The sequence below is a fragment of the Ailuropoda melanoleuca genome, chromosome 16, assembly GCF_002007445.2.
Source record: "Ailuropoda melanoleuca isolate Jingjing chromosome 16, ASM200744v2, whole genome shotgun sequence".
Classification (NCBI taxonomy): Eukaryota; Metazoa; Chordata; class Mammalia; order Carnivora; family Ursidae; genus Ailuropoda; species Ailuropoda melanoleuca.
The window spans coordinates 25,994,764-26,009,954 of NC_048233.1; the positions used below are offsets into that span (position 1 = coordinate 25,994,764).

Sequence of the window (15,191 nt, forward strand, 5' to 3'; positions counted from 1 at the left end):
TGTCATCTGCAAACAGTGATAATTTTTCTTCTTCCTTTCCGAATTAGATCCTTTTTATTTATTTTTCTTACCTAATTGTTCTGGCTAGGACTTCCAGTATTATATTGAATAGAAGGGCTGAAAGCCTTAACTTATTTCTGATCTCAGAGGAAAGCTTTTAACCTTTGACCATTAGATATGATGCTGGCCCTGAGCTTGTTATATATGGTCTTTATTATGTTGAGTTATATTTCTTCTATATTCAAATTGTTTGTCCTGTGTTTGATAGTTTTTATCATGGGTTTATATGAACATTTATCATGTTTTATCGTGATAGGTGTTTATCATGTTTATCACAATAAATGTTTATCATGAGAGGATATTGAATTTTATTAAGTGATTTTCTGCATCTATTGAGATGAAATTTAAAGCTGATAGCACTGGAAAGCCCTTCTGTGTGGGTGTGTTGTTGGTAAACTGTCTTTTTTTTAATCATAATAAACTTATTTTTTGTCATTCTTGTGGAGTAGTTTTACTACACATGTAATTCTGAGTTAATACTAATTACCATTTTTATGGGTGATTAATCATTTCTTTATGGCTGCTGGTACAGAATCTCTTTTTGCTCTGAGTTCTGCTTTTTCACCATAATATTACTTGGTATGAAAGTTTTTAAAAAATTTTTATGTTATGTATCGGGTTTTAATGTGGAAAATTGCTTCTGTCTCATTCTCTCTGTTATTTCCCTCCTGAACTCTGATTTAATATGTTAAACTTTCTTGATCTATCAACAGTGTCTGTCATACTTCTCTGGCATATTTTTAATATTTTTGTCTGTGTTCTTTTTTGTGTAATCTCTTCACATCTGTCTTACTGTCCTTACTTTTCTGCCTAAAATGAAGCTTAAGCCAAACATTGAACTTTAATTTTCAATTGATGTATATTTCATTTTCATATTCCATATGATTTTTTCCGAGCATACATGTTCATTTTTATGGTGTTTTATCTCTTACTTATACTTTCGACACTTTAAAAAATATATTAAATGTACTTTTTTGCAAATAATTTATATTGAGTCATTCTGGTGTCTGCTTTTTTTTAGGTCTAGATTCTGCATAGCTTTCTTCTCACATTCATGATAGCTTGTTTCCTTGGGTATTTTGTGTTTTATATTTGTGAGATCATCTTCATTGGAATTTTAATTGTGATAATTCTTTGATGCTTAGGTTTAAGGTCAAGTCTTCCATGGAATAGTTGTATTGCTTCTGATGGTCCTTCAGAGCAAAGTTTTATTTGTGGGTTTTTGAGATACATTGTACGTGGGAATTTTTGCCCCAAATCTGAAAAAATGTAGCATGTGATTTTGAATTATTAGGGAACCTCCTATCTCCCCTCCCCCCTCACTCCAACTCAAAACAAAACCTTTCAGATTCTCTTTGCTTTGTGGGTTTTTTCTAGTTTACCTACTTAGGGTGTTATGTTTCTGGGCTTGTAGCTTTATATGGGTGTCTTAACTTTACTCTTTTTAGCCCCTAGGTTTTGTTTCTATTTGTAAGCATAGCCCATTAAAAACAAAACTCTAATATTTTAGCATTCTTCCGATCTCCTAAGAACAGTTGTGTGTTCAAAGCTTATTTATCTCCATGAATTTGTGCTTTTTATTGGTTTTGCCTACTTACATAACTGTCTTATCAGCTCAGTAATATTTAAAGGGATGTTTTGTATTTTTTATCCAACATTTTTGTACTGAGTCTTCCCCATGGTATTTTTGGATCATGTAACTAGAAAAGTATAAAATTCATTTTTTATTTATTCCTTTGTTTTATGTAAATGTAAAAATTTTATAAGTGTTATTAATGAGCTTTAATAATTACATTCATACTTATTTTAAAATTGCTAAAATCAGCAGATAGCCTGGCAAGACTGTAATGGTTTAAACTACCACTTCCCAAATCATACATCTCAAAGTGAAAATCAAGATGTTCTATAGAAAAACATGTTAATGAAGCACTTTTAGGACATGTGAACTTTATTCCTATCTAGTGGTTTAAAATACTCGTCGTTTTACCGAAATATACACGGCTTTTAATCAGTCGTCTTTGATCCATAAAACTCTTTTGAGAGTATCTATTAAATATGTAGAGAAATATGGAAATGGTGGTATAGCAAATAAATGTAGAAGAAAATAATGTGCTGAAATGACTTTGGAGATAAATTAGATTGGGAAAAAATATGCTAGGGCTAGAGTATGGAAGGTCTTTAGTTCCAAATGGCTGATAATATCTTACCATAGACAAATAAGGTTAGATTTGAGGGCTAACATTGAATATTTACCAAAAAAAAAAAAAAATACACCTAATCCAGACATTCCCCTATGCCTGTGCTTTCTGTACCTTGTAAAATTTAATAAAGCAAAGAGTAAATTACTTGTCAAAAATCTTCATTTTCACAGCTTTTCATTTTTTTTCTAAAATGTAGATGAAATGTGTGTTAGATTATTTAATTATTTTTAAGTATTTTAAGCACATCTTAAACCTGTCCACCATTTCTTCCTTATAGATCAGTTATGATATTCCTACTGCCATTTCAAGAAGTTCTATTTTTTGGCTTTTGAATTTTATTAGAATGATAGTAAATTTAAAAAGAATAATATTCTATCCACCAGTTTCCCAATAAAATAGTGTCATTTTTCTTGTGAATCCCTTTCAATATTTATTCAAGTATCTATAATATTATATAGTTATAATAATGATGATGGCTTTAAATAATCCTATGGTTTTTCTTCAAGTAATTGTATTTTATAAACATATTTCTATATTGATGCATAGCTTTATGCTTAATAACCACATGATATTCCTTTTAGTTGACATACTATCATTTGTTATACTGAACCACTTTGTTGGACATTTTAAATGTTTTGACTTTTGTACTTTTATAAGGAATTTTTCTGTATACATCTTCACGCGTATTGTTTATATTCTTTTGCATTATAAGCAGTCTTCTGTTGTACAAGGTGTGTTTGAAAATATGCTAATACTGATTAATAAATTTACCTAATACAAGGGTTTTCATACCCCAGACATCTAAAAATTATGAGATCAATAATTATACCTTACCTTTATTTATTCATTTTTTAATATACCTTATCTTTATAGACAGATTACTCAGTTATATTATTTCAGTTAGAGACCTTGTGTAGACTGTCCTTAGTTCAGCGAGTATCCAATTAAGGGCAACAATTCATTCATTTCAACAAGTTTAATGATTTACGTTTTATCATTTGTTTGATGAAACATATGTTCCTATCACTTACGTCAACACTTTCCTTTTTCCATTATTTTATATAAATAATGTGCATGTGTGTATTATATATATATGTGTGCATGTTCACATGCATACGCACACATATAAAATATGGAAAGAACTGAATTTCTGAGATAGGAGACATAACGCAAGCAGTGAGAGTTGTGCTCCTGAAATTGATTTTTGTTTAGCAGATCTTCATTCTACAATAAATTAGAATAGTCTTTTGTCAACTTATTGAGAGCTAACTACATAGTATTTTCTGATGATAAATTTTAGGAGTAGGAAGCACAGACAAGACTTAAGGACAGTTACTATGGTATCAAATTGGTTCCTGAAAAGTACTACACTGGTTGTATTATGCTTTTTGGGAAGTGTGCATAAATGTTTTTTTTTTCTTTTTTGCTAAGGGGATTATCTTATATACATGGGTCATTTATTTCAAATGTCCATTTGAAAGGCACTGTTATGTTGATCCAAGCTTATTGTATTGTGCTTAGGCAAATGGAAGGAATAGTAGGATTCAGATGCATTTTCAAAAGCTATTTCACTTGAAAATGGTGAAGCAGAAATATTCTACTTAAATTTAGGATTGGGACATATCTTTGGCATTTAATAATATGTACACTATCCAAATATAGAAACCTCATTATGGAAATATAAACTAATCTTACCTTTTTTATGCTGAGGTATCACTCAATTTTTGTCTCATTCTTTTGTATTTTTACCTTAAATCAAAGACCTGTTTATATAAGGCAAATAGCTTATTTGCTTTTATTTTTTCATGCCTATTAGAAATATGTCTATTTAGGTGAAATAAATCTAGTGTAGCTTATATTATAGTTTTATTTTATTCACTTTAAGAAGTTTATTGATATTATTGGACTTGCGGTAACTGCTTTGAGTAGATTTAATCTCATAGTTTATCTTTTCTAGGTTTTCTTTCTAAACAATATTCAATGTGTTGGTCCATGAATGGGTGAAATGTCTCCAACTCACTTTACGTTAAGACATTTATTAAATTTATTCAGTGTCTGTAAAGTCATGTTAAATGTAGGAATATATGAGTTTGTGCTTTAAGACTTTCCTACCAGACCACTTGAGCTTGTTCAATGTTTGTGCTTTACAGAAAGTGAAAGATGATGCTTCTTGAGTTTGCATTACAGAATATATACTACACACACACCCATCACTTATAAAATAAGGTGAAGTTTGTGGACCTGTCATAAATAGATAACTGTATACCTGAACATGAGCTTCCATAACTGCTTAGTCTAAAATTTAATATACAAAACACTGTCCATGTGTATTGTGATTAAATCTCTTCACAATGTCTCTTGTGACTCACATTCCAAGAAAGAAGAGATTTTTAAATATTTTTTATAAGAATAAGCAAAAACCACATAACCTCCATATTTGTATTTGAATCTGCATCAAACATTTTTCACTTGGAAGAACTCTTCCAAAAGGAGGAAATAGCATGATCTATTTCTGAATGCCTTATGTTTTAGGCTAAATTTCAAAGGACTGTCCTTGAGACCCTTGCATTTAAACATCTACTCTGTAAGATTAATCGAACTGTTTAGTTTGCATTTATTTCTTTAAGATTGTAAAAAAAAAAAACACCTAAAATTTCAATATAATTTTTAAGAATCTGTCAACAGAATATTTTAGATAAGCAAAATGTAGTAAATTCTTCATTATTCTTAGATGAGATTTCCTGGTATAGATTTCAGTTAATTTTCGTAGTGCCTTTTAAAATGCATTAAAGATATATCTTGAAATTCTGATGCAAGTTCCTCTGCGTTTAGTTATAAATATTTGGACAAGAATCTTATGATTGGTTGTTGCCAATTGGTTCAGTTTTGTCTCTGAGTTATGTAACAAATGTGTCTAGAACACCCCCACTTTGGAATGGTCAACTAGTAAGGCGCAGAAGAAAGTATTTACCATTCTTCATACCATCAAAAACCATGTGATCCATTTCTAGGGTGCTGGTACTTTTGGACAATTAAGGAATTCTGTATTGAGGCAGAAGGCAGGAGTAATACAAACAATCCCCAGATATGCTTCATTCTTTATTTTAGATAGAATAAAGAAAGGCTGAAATCTTTTTGGCCAAGCTGTTTCTTAACAATATAATTTCTAGTTTACTGTGATTAACTGAAATAACCTCTGGCCCGGGGAGGAGAAGCATCCCTACTTTTGGCAGAATCTCAGACAATGAACAAACCTCAAGTCCAATGCACTTTCTACTACAGTCCAATAAAGGCTGCAAAAAGAACTCTAATAATTTTCCTATTTGTGCAGATAATACTAGTAATAGTCGAAAAGGAGTAGTAGTTGGGGTATCAGAAGTAGAAGTAGCATTTGTAAAGATTTTCAACATACTTAGAGACATGAAAAAAAAAAGTTACAGTGAGATACCATTTCCAATTACTAAGATGACTATAATAAGAAAAAAGGAAATAACAAATATTGTAGAGAATGTGGAAAAATTAGAACCCTTGCAAATTGCTGGTGGGAATATAAAATGGTGGAGTAATTATAGAAAGAAGTTTGGTGGTTCCTCAAAAAATTAAACATAAAATTGTTATGTGACCAAGTAGTTCTACTAATAGGTATATACTCAAAAGAATTGAAAACAGAGACTCAAATACATTTTTACATATGAATATTCATCACAGCATATTCAAATAGTCAAAAGGTGGAAACAACCCAAGTGCCCATCAACAAATGAATAGATAAAACAAAAGTGGTATATGTACACATGGAATATCATTCAGTCATAAACAGGAGTGATGTTCAGGTACACATACTGCAACATGGACAAGGCTTGAAAATATTATGCTAAGTGAAATTAGCCTAACAAAAACATGACTACAATTTGATTCCACTTATGTGAAATATCTAGAATGGGCAAATTAGATTGGAGGTTACCAGAAGCTGGGATGAGGGGCAAGAAGTCATTGCTTAATGGGCACAGAATTTCTTTTGGGGATTATGAAAAAATTAAGATATAATGGTGATGGTTCAACACCATGGTGAAGATGATTGATGCCACTTGTCCACTTTAAAAAGGTTAAAATAGAAATTTTTTGTTGCAGGGCACCTGGGCGGCTCTGTTGGTTAAGCACTGGCTTTTGATTTCAGCTCAGGTCATGATCTCGGAGTTGTAGGATTGAGCCCATGTCAGGCTTAGTGCTGAGCTCGGAGTCAGCTTCAGATTCTTTCTCCCTCTCCCTTCCCCTCTGCTCTACCCCACTTGCGCTCTCTCTCTCTCTCAAATGAAGTCTTTAAAAAAGAAGAAAAGACATTTTTTTGTTGTTGCACATATATTTTATCACATTAGAAAAATGGAAGCAGAAGTAGCAGTTGTGTAGTAATAGTATCCTATACATTGCTTAGTGTTCATCATGAGAAATGTACTCTAGTAATAGTATCCTATACATTGCTTAGTGTTCATCATGAGAAATTGTACTCTAGTAATAGTATCCTATACATTGCTTAGTGTTCATCATGAGAAATGTACTCTAGTAATAGTATCCTATACATTGCTTAGTGTTCATCATGAGAAATGTACTCTAGTAATAGTATCCTATACATTGCTTAGTGTTCATCATGAGAAATGTACTCTAGTAATAGTATCCTATACATTGCTTAGTGTTCATCATGAGAAATGTACTCTAGTAATAGTATCCTATACATTGCTTAGTGTTCATCATGAGAAATGTACTCTATACTTAAATTTTTTCTATTCTAATTTCTCATTTAAAATCTGTGTGTTATATGGTTGGGCCAGGGGCGGGAATTATTTATATATTTGTTTATTTATTCCCAAAGCATTTTTGGCACTTTCTACCTAAAAAGTTATTTTGCACTGAGAGGAAAAATTAGTTGTTAACAAATTCCTTGAAGATTTTTTTTTCTTATAAAATAGTTCTACAAGCGAAATGTAAGAAAATATATTCTTGATTCATGGATTGTTTATTAGACATTCATGTTCCAGAGGGCACCCTCCCTAGAAACTAGTGCAGTATCTTGTGTTGATAGGCACCAAGCAAGTATTTCTTGTATGCATGGTTGAATAAAAACATGAATGAATTTATACATTTATATATAGATACAGAAGTTATGTATAATTTATAAACTGATATATAAGGGTAAACTTTAATGTAGGATAATTTAGTATAAAAATAAGATATTAAAATATATAGTTGAATTTCTACCTTAAAGATTGATCATCTAAACAATTTTAAGAAAGGAATAATAGAAAATGAATATCCACAGGATATTGTTCAAATTTTCTATCGAAGTTCATAACTTAACAACTGAAGATTATAACCAATTACAATAGGTGGTATGCCATATCAAAAACATTTCCTGGATTTGATCAGTTAATCATCAGAACAGCCCTATAAAGTGGATTCTAATCCTCATTTTCCAGGAGATCATACTGAATTTCAGGTTTAAAAAGTTGTCAAATACCACATAACTAGAGTAGAGCTAACAAGGAGAGCTAGAATTTGAATCCATGTTTCTGTGTCCTTTGATCCATAGTTGGTGCTGTTATCCATTATACTCAAAGTAGAGCAGAATGGTCATGGTCAGACTTTACAGGGAAGGCTCAAATCTAGAAATAGGAAAGACAGCAGTCACGTTGAGAACAAAAATATATTGCAATCTTAATTTATATTGAAATAAGAAAATAATTTGAAAAGTTTCAGAATGGAATGTCTAGAACTACTGCTTTTAGTCTCAGATCATTTTTTCCCTGGATTCAGGTACTCTGCGACAGGAGTAAAGCCCTGATTATAAGGTCTGCTAATTAACAATATCTATGGAAATGAAATCGGTATGGATTATAGAAGTTAGCACTGTATGTTAGTGGAAGATATTTTTGAGATTATTATTGAAAAAAGGTGTGGATGTTCCTTCTGAGGCCTTTACTTTTGAGCGGCAGCTAATCTTTTATATGAAAAAAATTTCTTTTCATAATTGAACTTTATTATCATACTTTTATCAGCTGTTTGACAGGAAGTCTAGTTAACATTTTTGAGTACCAGATACATTACCTACATTACATCATTTAATTTTTATAACTGTGAAGTTGGCATTATTAGCATTATTTACATAATAAAAGTTTAAAAAAAAAAACCCAGAGGCTTAGAAAAATTTAAATTGTACCTTTCATAAGTGAAGAACTAGTGATTGATTCCAGATCTGTCTGATTGCAATGCCCATGTTTGAGGCAAATGTGGTAACCACTACACTATGGAAATAAGATTCCAATGCCCATACTAATTCTAATGAGATATATTGCCTACCAGGGAGATGCCCCCAAAATATAAATGGAACAGAAGAATACCTTTTTTTTTCATCTTACAGAAATACATAATGTAGTTTTTTTTATAATTTTACAATTATGGCTTATATGTTAATCTATTCTTTCAGAAAAGTCTCTCCCCTTCAAGTGTGTGTGTCTTTGAGAAAAAGAAAATGTGTTAGTTGATACAGGCATTGATTGCTGAGTCATGTTTTTGGCTCATTGTGTATATTTCTTGGGATTCCAGTGGGAGAGATTCAGCTACCTAAATATTCTACAGTCTTACCCCCCCAAAAAAGTTAATTTGTCAAGAATGAGTCCCCTTTCCTTCTAGTTTTTTGATTTTGCCATCTCTATTACCTTCCCTTAAGGGGCCAGATATGGGAGTAGGGGAAAGAGACATACCATGTCCCAGACATAACTCTAAGGCTTGGTGAATAGTACGAGTGTATGACTGAAACTCAGAAAGTCAAAGAAGCAGTCCTTAGAGAGAAAGCCCTTAGTTGTATGTTGATTCTAGAGAATCTACTATAAAGTCCTTGGATTTTATGTTCAGCACTAACTGGGTCCCAGTCTCAGTTTAGCTATTACTTAGTCCTCTGAATGTAAGCACTTTATATAACCTGTCTGAAATTCAGTTTGAAAATCAGTGGGATGTAGGTAATAAGACATTTCTGGATTGTTGTGAGGATTCCCAGAACACTTGTAAAGTTCTCAACACAGTGCTTGGCACATAATGTTGCATCAGAAACTCAGATATAATTCAATATTCTAAAAAGTGATTCTAAATCTAGATAAATATGGTGAAGTAAACATACTCATCTGTTTTACCTTCCGTACCTTTCCCTCCTCAAAAATCACTAAAATGACCCCAAGACGGACCAAAACAAATAAATAAAAACAATAAACTAGCAGGGATAAGATATAGGTAAATGTCACTGACTCAGCAGAGGCTAACACGTTGCAGTCTTAGCCCGTTGAGATGAAAGCCATATGAAGCAAGCTGCTCTGTCCTGCTAAAACGCTAGAGCGCCTCAGGAAGTAGGAGCGCTAGGTGCCGTGTAGCTCTAAAAGCAAGAGGAGTGGTTAAAAGTGATTCTTAATTCAGATACTTCCTGTACACCCTAGCAGGACAAAGGAGTAATCAAACCTGATAATCTGGCCTCCTAAGACAGGAACTAAAAACTGGGAGATAACCAAAATCCATCTTACAGTGAGCTTTCCATCCACACCCCCTTCGCCCATATCCTACCAGTGAGAAGATTGGGGAATTTTTTTCTAGGCAAAATGACCAGCTGAAGAGAAAATGGTGATATATAGACCTGACATTTGGGAATAGCCACCCCAATCATGAAAAAGCCACCCTTTTGCAGTTCCTGGGAAGCTCCCCCACATACACAGAATTTCCTACCAGCATTTTTGTGTCTGAGATGTTAGTATGCATGGACTGAAAAAGATGACCAAACATTGGAGAAACATCTTAAATGAGAAAATTACTGACTCAAAATCCCCCCACAAGAAAAGGAACTTTGAGAAAAACAGAGCTAATATGGAAATAGAAGGGCCCTTGCCCCCCCCCAACTATAATCAGTGCATTCAAAAAGAAGAGAAAGAACAGAAAAGCAACAAAAATTCCCATTTTCAAACAGGGAGAGTGATGAAATAAACAGCCATGATTGACTCATAGCAGATACCAAATATTGCTGGGATCCCTGTGCCAACAGTGGAACGGTTTCCTTGGTTAGTTGTTCATCCAGTCCGTGATTCCATTCTCCAGGACAATCTACCTGAATCTACCTTGTCCTTTGTCCAACTGTTGATAGTAAAGATGTAATTTCTCATTTTCCTTCTAGAATACAGTTTGAGGGCATGCATCAAAATATAAACCATCCTCAGTCATCAACCTGCCAATACCAACCCTAGGAATATTTCATAAAGCCATAATTGTACAAGTTCCCAAGACGCATGCACAAAAATCAAGATTTTTTTAAAAGGGAAATATTGTGAATATAAATATGTAAGTGGGACATAGTAAAATGTATAATTTGTGTAATAAAAATAATAGCATAACTATGTTTATGTAGAAATAACTCATTGTTGAGTTCAAAATGACTACGGTTGTTATAAACTTATTATGTAAAATGTTTACATATAACTGTGTATTTACATACACAGCCCTCCAGAAGGATGTTTGTCTAAATGCTGTCCTTTAGGTGATAGAACACTGGGTGATTTTTCACCACTTCTTTACGTTTTTCACAATCAGCATATGACACTTTTATAAAAATAATATATTTTATGTTTATATTGTTCTTGATTAGATACTTGTAGATTATTTATTTTATAAATTGACTGATTTTAAGAGTTAACTTCTCTCATGCCATTCAGCATCTTTCTGAATCCTCTCTCCTAATATTAATTAGTGTTTTTTTCAGAAAATGATCTTATTTTAATGTTATTCTGAAAAGAACAAAATCAGAAGTATAGATTAGTCAAATTATTTTTTTTAAGATTTTATTTATTTATTTGACAGAGAGGGAGTGAGAGAGAACAGGCAGGGGTAGCAGCAGAGGGAAAGGGAGAAGCAAGCTCCTGGCTGAGCAGGGAGCCCAATGAGGGGCTCCATCCCAGGACCTTAGGATCATGACCTGAGCCGAAGGCAGATGCTTAACCAACTGAGCCACCCAGGCACCCCTAGTCAAATTCTTTTAAAGCCAAATGCAAGGGAGGCATTACCTGACATTACAACTTGTAGTAAATAGCTTTTAGTTACTGGGTAACGTCTAGGCAATACTGAGGCCATGTTTAGCTAGTAGGTAATTATTACTGTTGATAATGAGTGTACTGATATGATTATTGCTGAAGCGATTCATTAGAGACCTGGCAATTTACATAACTTCTCTAAGTCTCAGATCACTCATCTGAAACAAGAAAGAATATTGAGTGATTTAGCAGTTTGTTGTGGATTTAACTACTTGTGGTACAACTACATGTAAAACCCTTTTAACAATGCCTAAAACCTTAAAAATACCCCCAAAATGTTAGCTATTATGACCTATATGTATAAGAAAAGTCGGTAACCTGATTATATTTTCTCAAGGAAATTATATTTTCTCAAGTCGGTAACCTAGTTATATTTTCTCAAGGAAATTGATGATTTTATTTAGAGTATATCTTATGTAGGCTACTTCTTTCCAATGGTAATTTCGAGTTTATTCTTGTAGAAGAAAGCTCAACAATAGTCTTCTATTGTAGTGTACTGTCAGAATGAAGAAATAATGTTCAGGAATGAGTTTTCAAAACACGGCATTGTCAGTTTAGCTAACATACCCTCTTTAACTAGTTCTTGGACCACTGGAGAAACTTGGCCTACTTACAATTAATTACTTAATGATTTCCATTAGTCTGACTTATTAATGTAACAGTTCTTTTTAAGAAGAAATAATTTTCAAAGTTATTAATGACTCTGGAAAGTTTTTTTTTAGTGTAATTCTAATGGTTTTTATTGGTTTTCTATTTCATTATGTTTACTCCTACCCCCAAAGCCTAAATTGAATATTTTTGCTCTCATATGAGAATTGTATTTATCATTTCTAAATCTAATTATTTGCCTGGTATAACACTTCTGAACTGTTTCTCTTGTGTGTATTAGGATTAGGTATTTTTTTCTGATTCGATGACATTTATGTGTATCTAGATTTACAAAGAATTTGAAATTAAAGTCTCAGTACATAGCATATGGTAAGTCTACTGATTTGTGAGCTGCTTTTCACAAATACATATGGTACCAATAATTTCTCATAATCAAGTCATACTCTGTATCCCAAAAAGGATTTTTTTGTAATGAAAAAGCACATCGTGTGATTTTTCTTATTTTCTTGAAAAATAAAGGTAAAAAGTAACATTATAATTAAAAATAGGAATAATGGATTCTCTTAACTAGACATGGCTGTTTGGTCACTTACTGTTCATGTAGACTGCCTCCCTAAAAAGCATTTTAACTCTGAACAACTTTGAAAGACATAGATCCATTTTAAAATATTGGGTATTCAAATAAGTTCATATTTAAAGAAGGCTTGAAAGTCAGAAAAATCAGAGAAAATACTCTTCTTTGCCCTTTAGTAACTGAATGAGAAATCTGTGTAAGTAGGAATATGTATTTTCTTTTTGGTTTTGTTTCCTCATAAGAGCGCTGTTCCAGAACAAGTATCTGGCTTCTCTGTGTTGAAGATATCAATGCTACAAAAGTTGAATTTTCTTAGAAAACTCTAAATTCCAAGTGCCCAATCCATGATAACTGGCTAATGGTTGTGTGTGCTTTTTTGCTAGCACATTGGAATGAGAGTAAATACATGAATTCTGTATATTGTAACATTAGCGATCACATACATCTTTCACTGTTTTATTTTCTGAATCTATGGTAAAGTCTTAGAGTGAGAACAGTAATAAATCTTTGAGTTTCTTAAACAGTGCTTTACTAGAAACACAATATGTTATGATCGTCATACATCAAACATCAGTTATTATTTGATTGCTTCTCTTGCTGCAAACTAATAATTTTAGTGAGTAATTTTGCTAAATTTAATTTTGATTAAAGACATTTTGTCATTTCTGATTCAGTTTCCAATTTGGAGTAGTTGTGCTTAAGTTAGATCTCATGTCATGTACTTTGCTGAGTTTGGGGCCACAAAAAGATATCTTGGCTGATTGGAAAAAGGTGAATTCAGTGTTTTTTTCTTTTAAGTCTTCGTTTCAGCAGTCTACCCATTGTTTCCTCTAGTGACTACTTCCATACAACCAGGCAAATGAATTCTACCTGCTGTACTCCTTGTTGATAGATTATCGGTCTCAGAGCCATAATCATAATCCATTTACCTTTCCTTGTAGCATCAGAGGCTCCTTGAAATGCTAGATACAGAGAAGGAACTGTTGAAAGAAAAAATAAAGGAAGCTTTGATTCAGCAATCTCAAGAACAGAAGGTAATACTTTAAGTTTGCTCAGAGTATAGAAAGAATGTGTTCTATTACCTCAAATAATTACCTCAAATAATACATTTATTGTCTACCCAACTGTCTTATCATTTACAGGAAATATTGGAAAAATGTTTGGAAGAAGAAAGGCAAAGAAATAAAGAGGCATTAGTATCTGCTGCAAAGGTATTTCTGTCTGTAATAATGGGTTTCTTTGTAAGTAAGTGGAATTTAAAAACTGACTTCATTAGTGGTATAGTCAATCTAAAAAAACTCTTGATTTCACTGTAATGAGGTTTTACTTTTTTGTGTAAAACCTCATTACAGTGAAATCAAGAGTTTTTTTCTCTCTTGTTTTTCCTGTTAAACTTAGTTATTATTATTAAATTTACATTACACAGGACTGCAATGACATTAAAATACTGCATATTTAGATTATTATTGTTAAAAGAGAATATATGTTGGGACACTAATGAGCACTTGGTATTTAATAGGTATCATCACAAATAATGGATGTGTATATATGTGAAATAGTCAAATTCTAGAAATAGGAGATGAAATCGGCATGTATTTTTGGTGTAGATAATATAGAAGGAGGCCAGTTTGGGAACCCTTGGAGTATGGCCTCAGAAACAACATGGAAAGTGGTACTATTTCTTTGGTATAAAGTTTGAGGTGCCTGTGGTATATTCAGATGACAAGGCAAAGAGGCAACTAAATCTACCTGGCAGCTCAGAGGAGAAAGGAATGACCTGCAGCTGCTAATATGGTTTGTTTCTTTTTTTTTTTTAGCAGACAGATGGTAATGGTTACCGTGGAAACTATTGTTATGTATAATCACCTCACAGGAGAGTATACTGTAACAAGTGGTACAAGGCATGAGCCCTGAAAGAACTCCAAAATTTAAAATCCAGGGAAAGAAGGAAGTTACAAAGAACTGAACAGAGTCAGCCATATAAGTAGAAATAAAAGCAGCATGCTGTTACGCAAACCAAGAAAAGGAAAACAGAAATAGTCAACTATGTAGAAGGTCACTTTGACATCAAGAAAAATAGGGATTTAAAAAAAAAACAAACAAACATGTTATTTGGATTTAACAAAATGGAAAGCATTGGTAAGCACAGTAAGAGAGTAGTTTCAGAGAAGAATTGTAGAGTAAAAGCGGAGTTCAGAAAATGGTAACTCACTTTGATAACCTGTCTCAAATTTGGCTAGCTGGAAGAAAGAGAAGAGTGTTAAGGGTGGGCATCAAAAGTGGGAGGACCATGGACTCTTCTGTATCCCAAAGTATGATGGTTTTCTTGAGAGAAATTCTTGTGTTTGAGTTGCAACCGAAGTCGACAGTTTTCATGGAAAACCGTTTTACTGAATAACAAGGGTTATGCAGACTTTAGTACTTGGCAGATGTTTTCTCCAAAGTAAACAGAGTGAGCCCAGCATCTCCAGAAAACTAACAGTTTTTGTTGCCAATGATAAAAGTTGAGCTTTAAAACAAAATTAGAATTTTGGAAAATTTGTATCTGCTTTCAGATACTTAAAAGACTTTTCTGATGAGATTGATGGTGATATTAACAAATGTGACCTTCATTTTTGTTATGATATGATGAAATGT

General features: G+C 32.6%; 1 protein-coding gene across 1 annotated transcript in view; it reads left to right on the top strand.

Annotated features, from left to right (window-relative positions):
- The window catches only part of CCDC91 (coiled-coil domain containing 91), a 322,822-nt gene that overhangs the window by 226,852 nt on the left and 80,779 nt on the right, over nt 1–15,191 (top strand). Inside the window, exons 9-10 of the mRNA XM_034646529.1 lie at nt 13,496–13,588; nt 13,697–13,765. Coding sequence (XP_034502420.1) covers nt 13,496–13,588; nt 13,697–13,765 — 162 coding nt within the window. The remainder of the gene's footprint in view (nt 1–13,495; nt 13,589–13,696; nt 13,766–15,191) is intronic.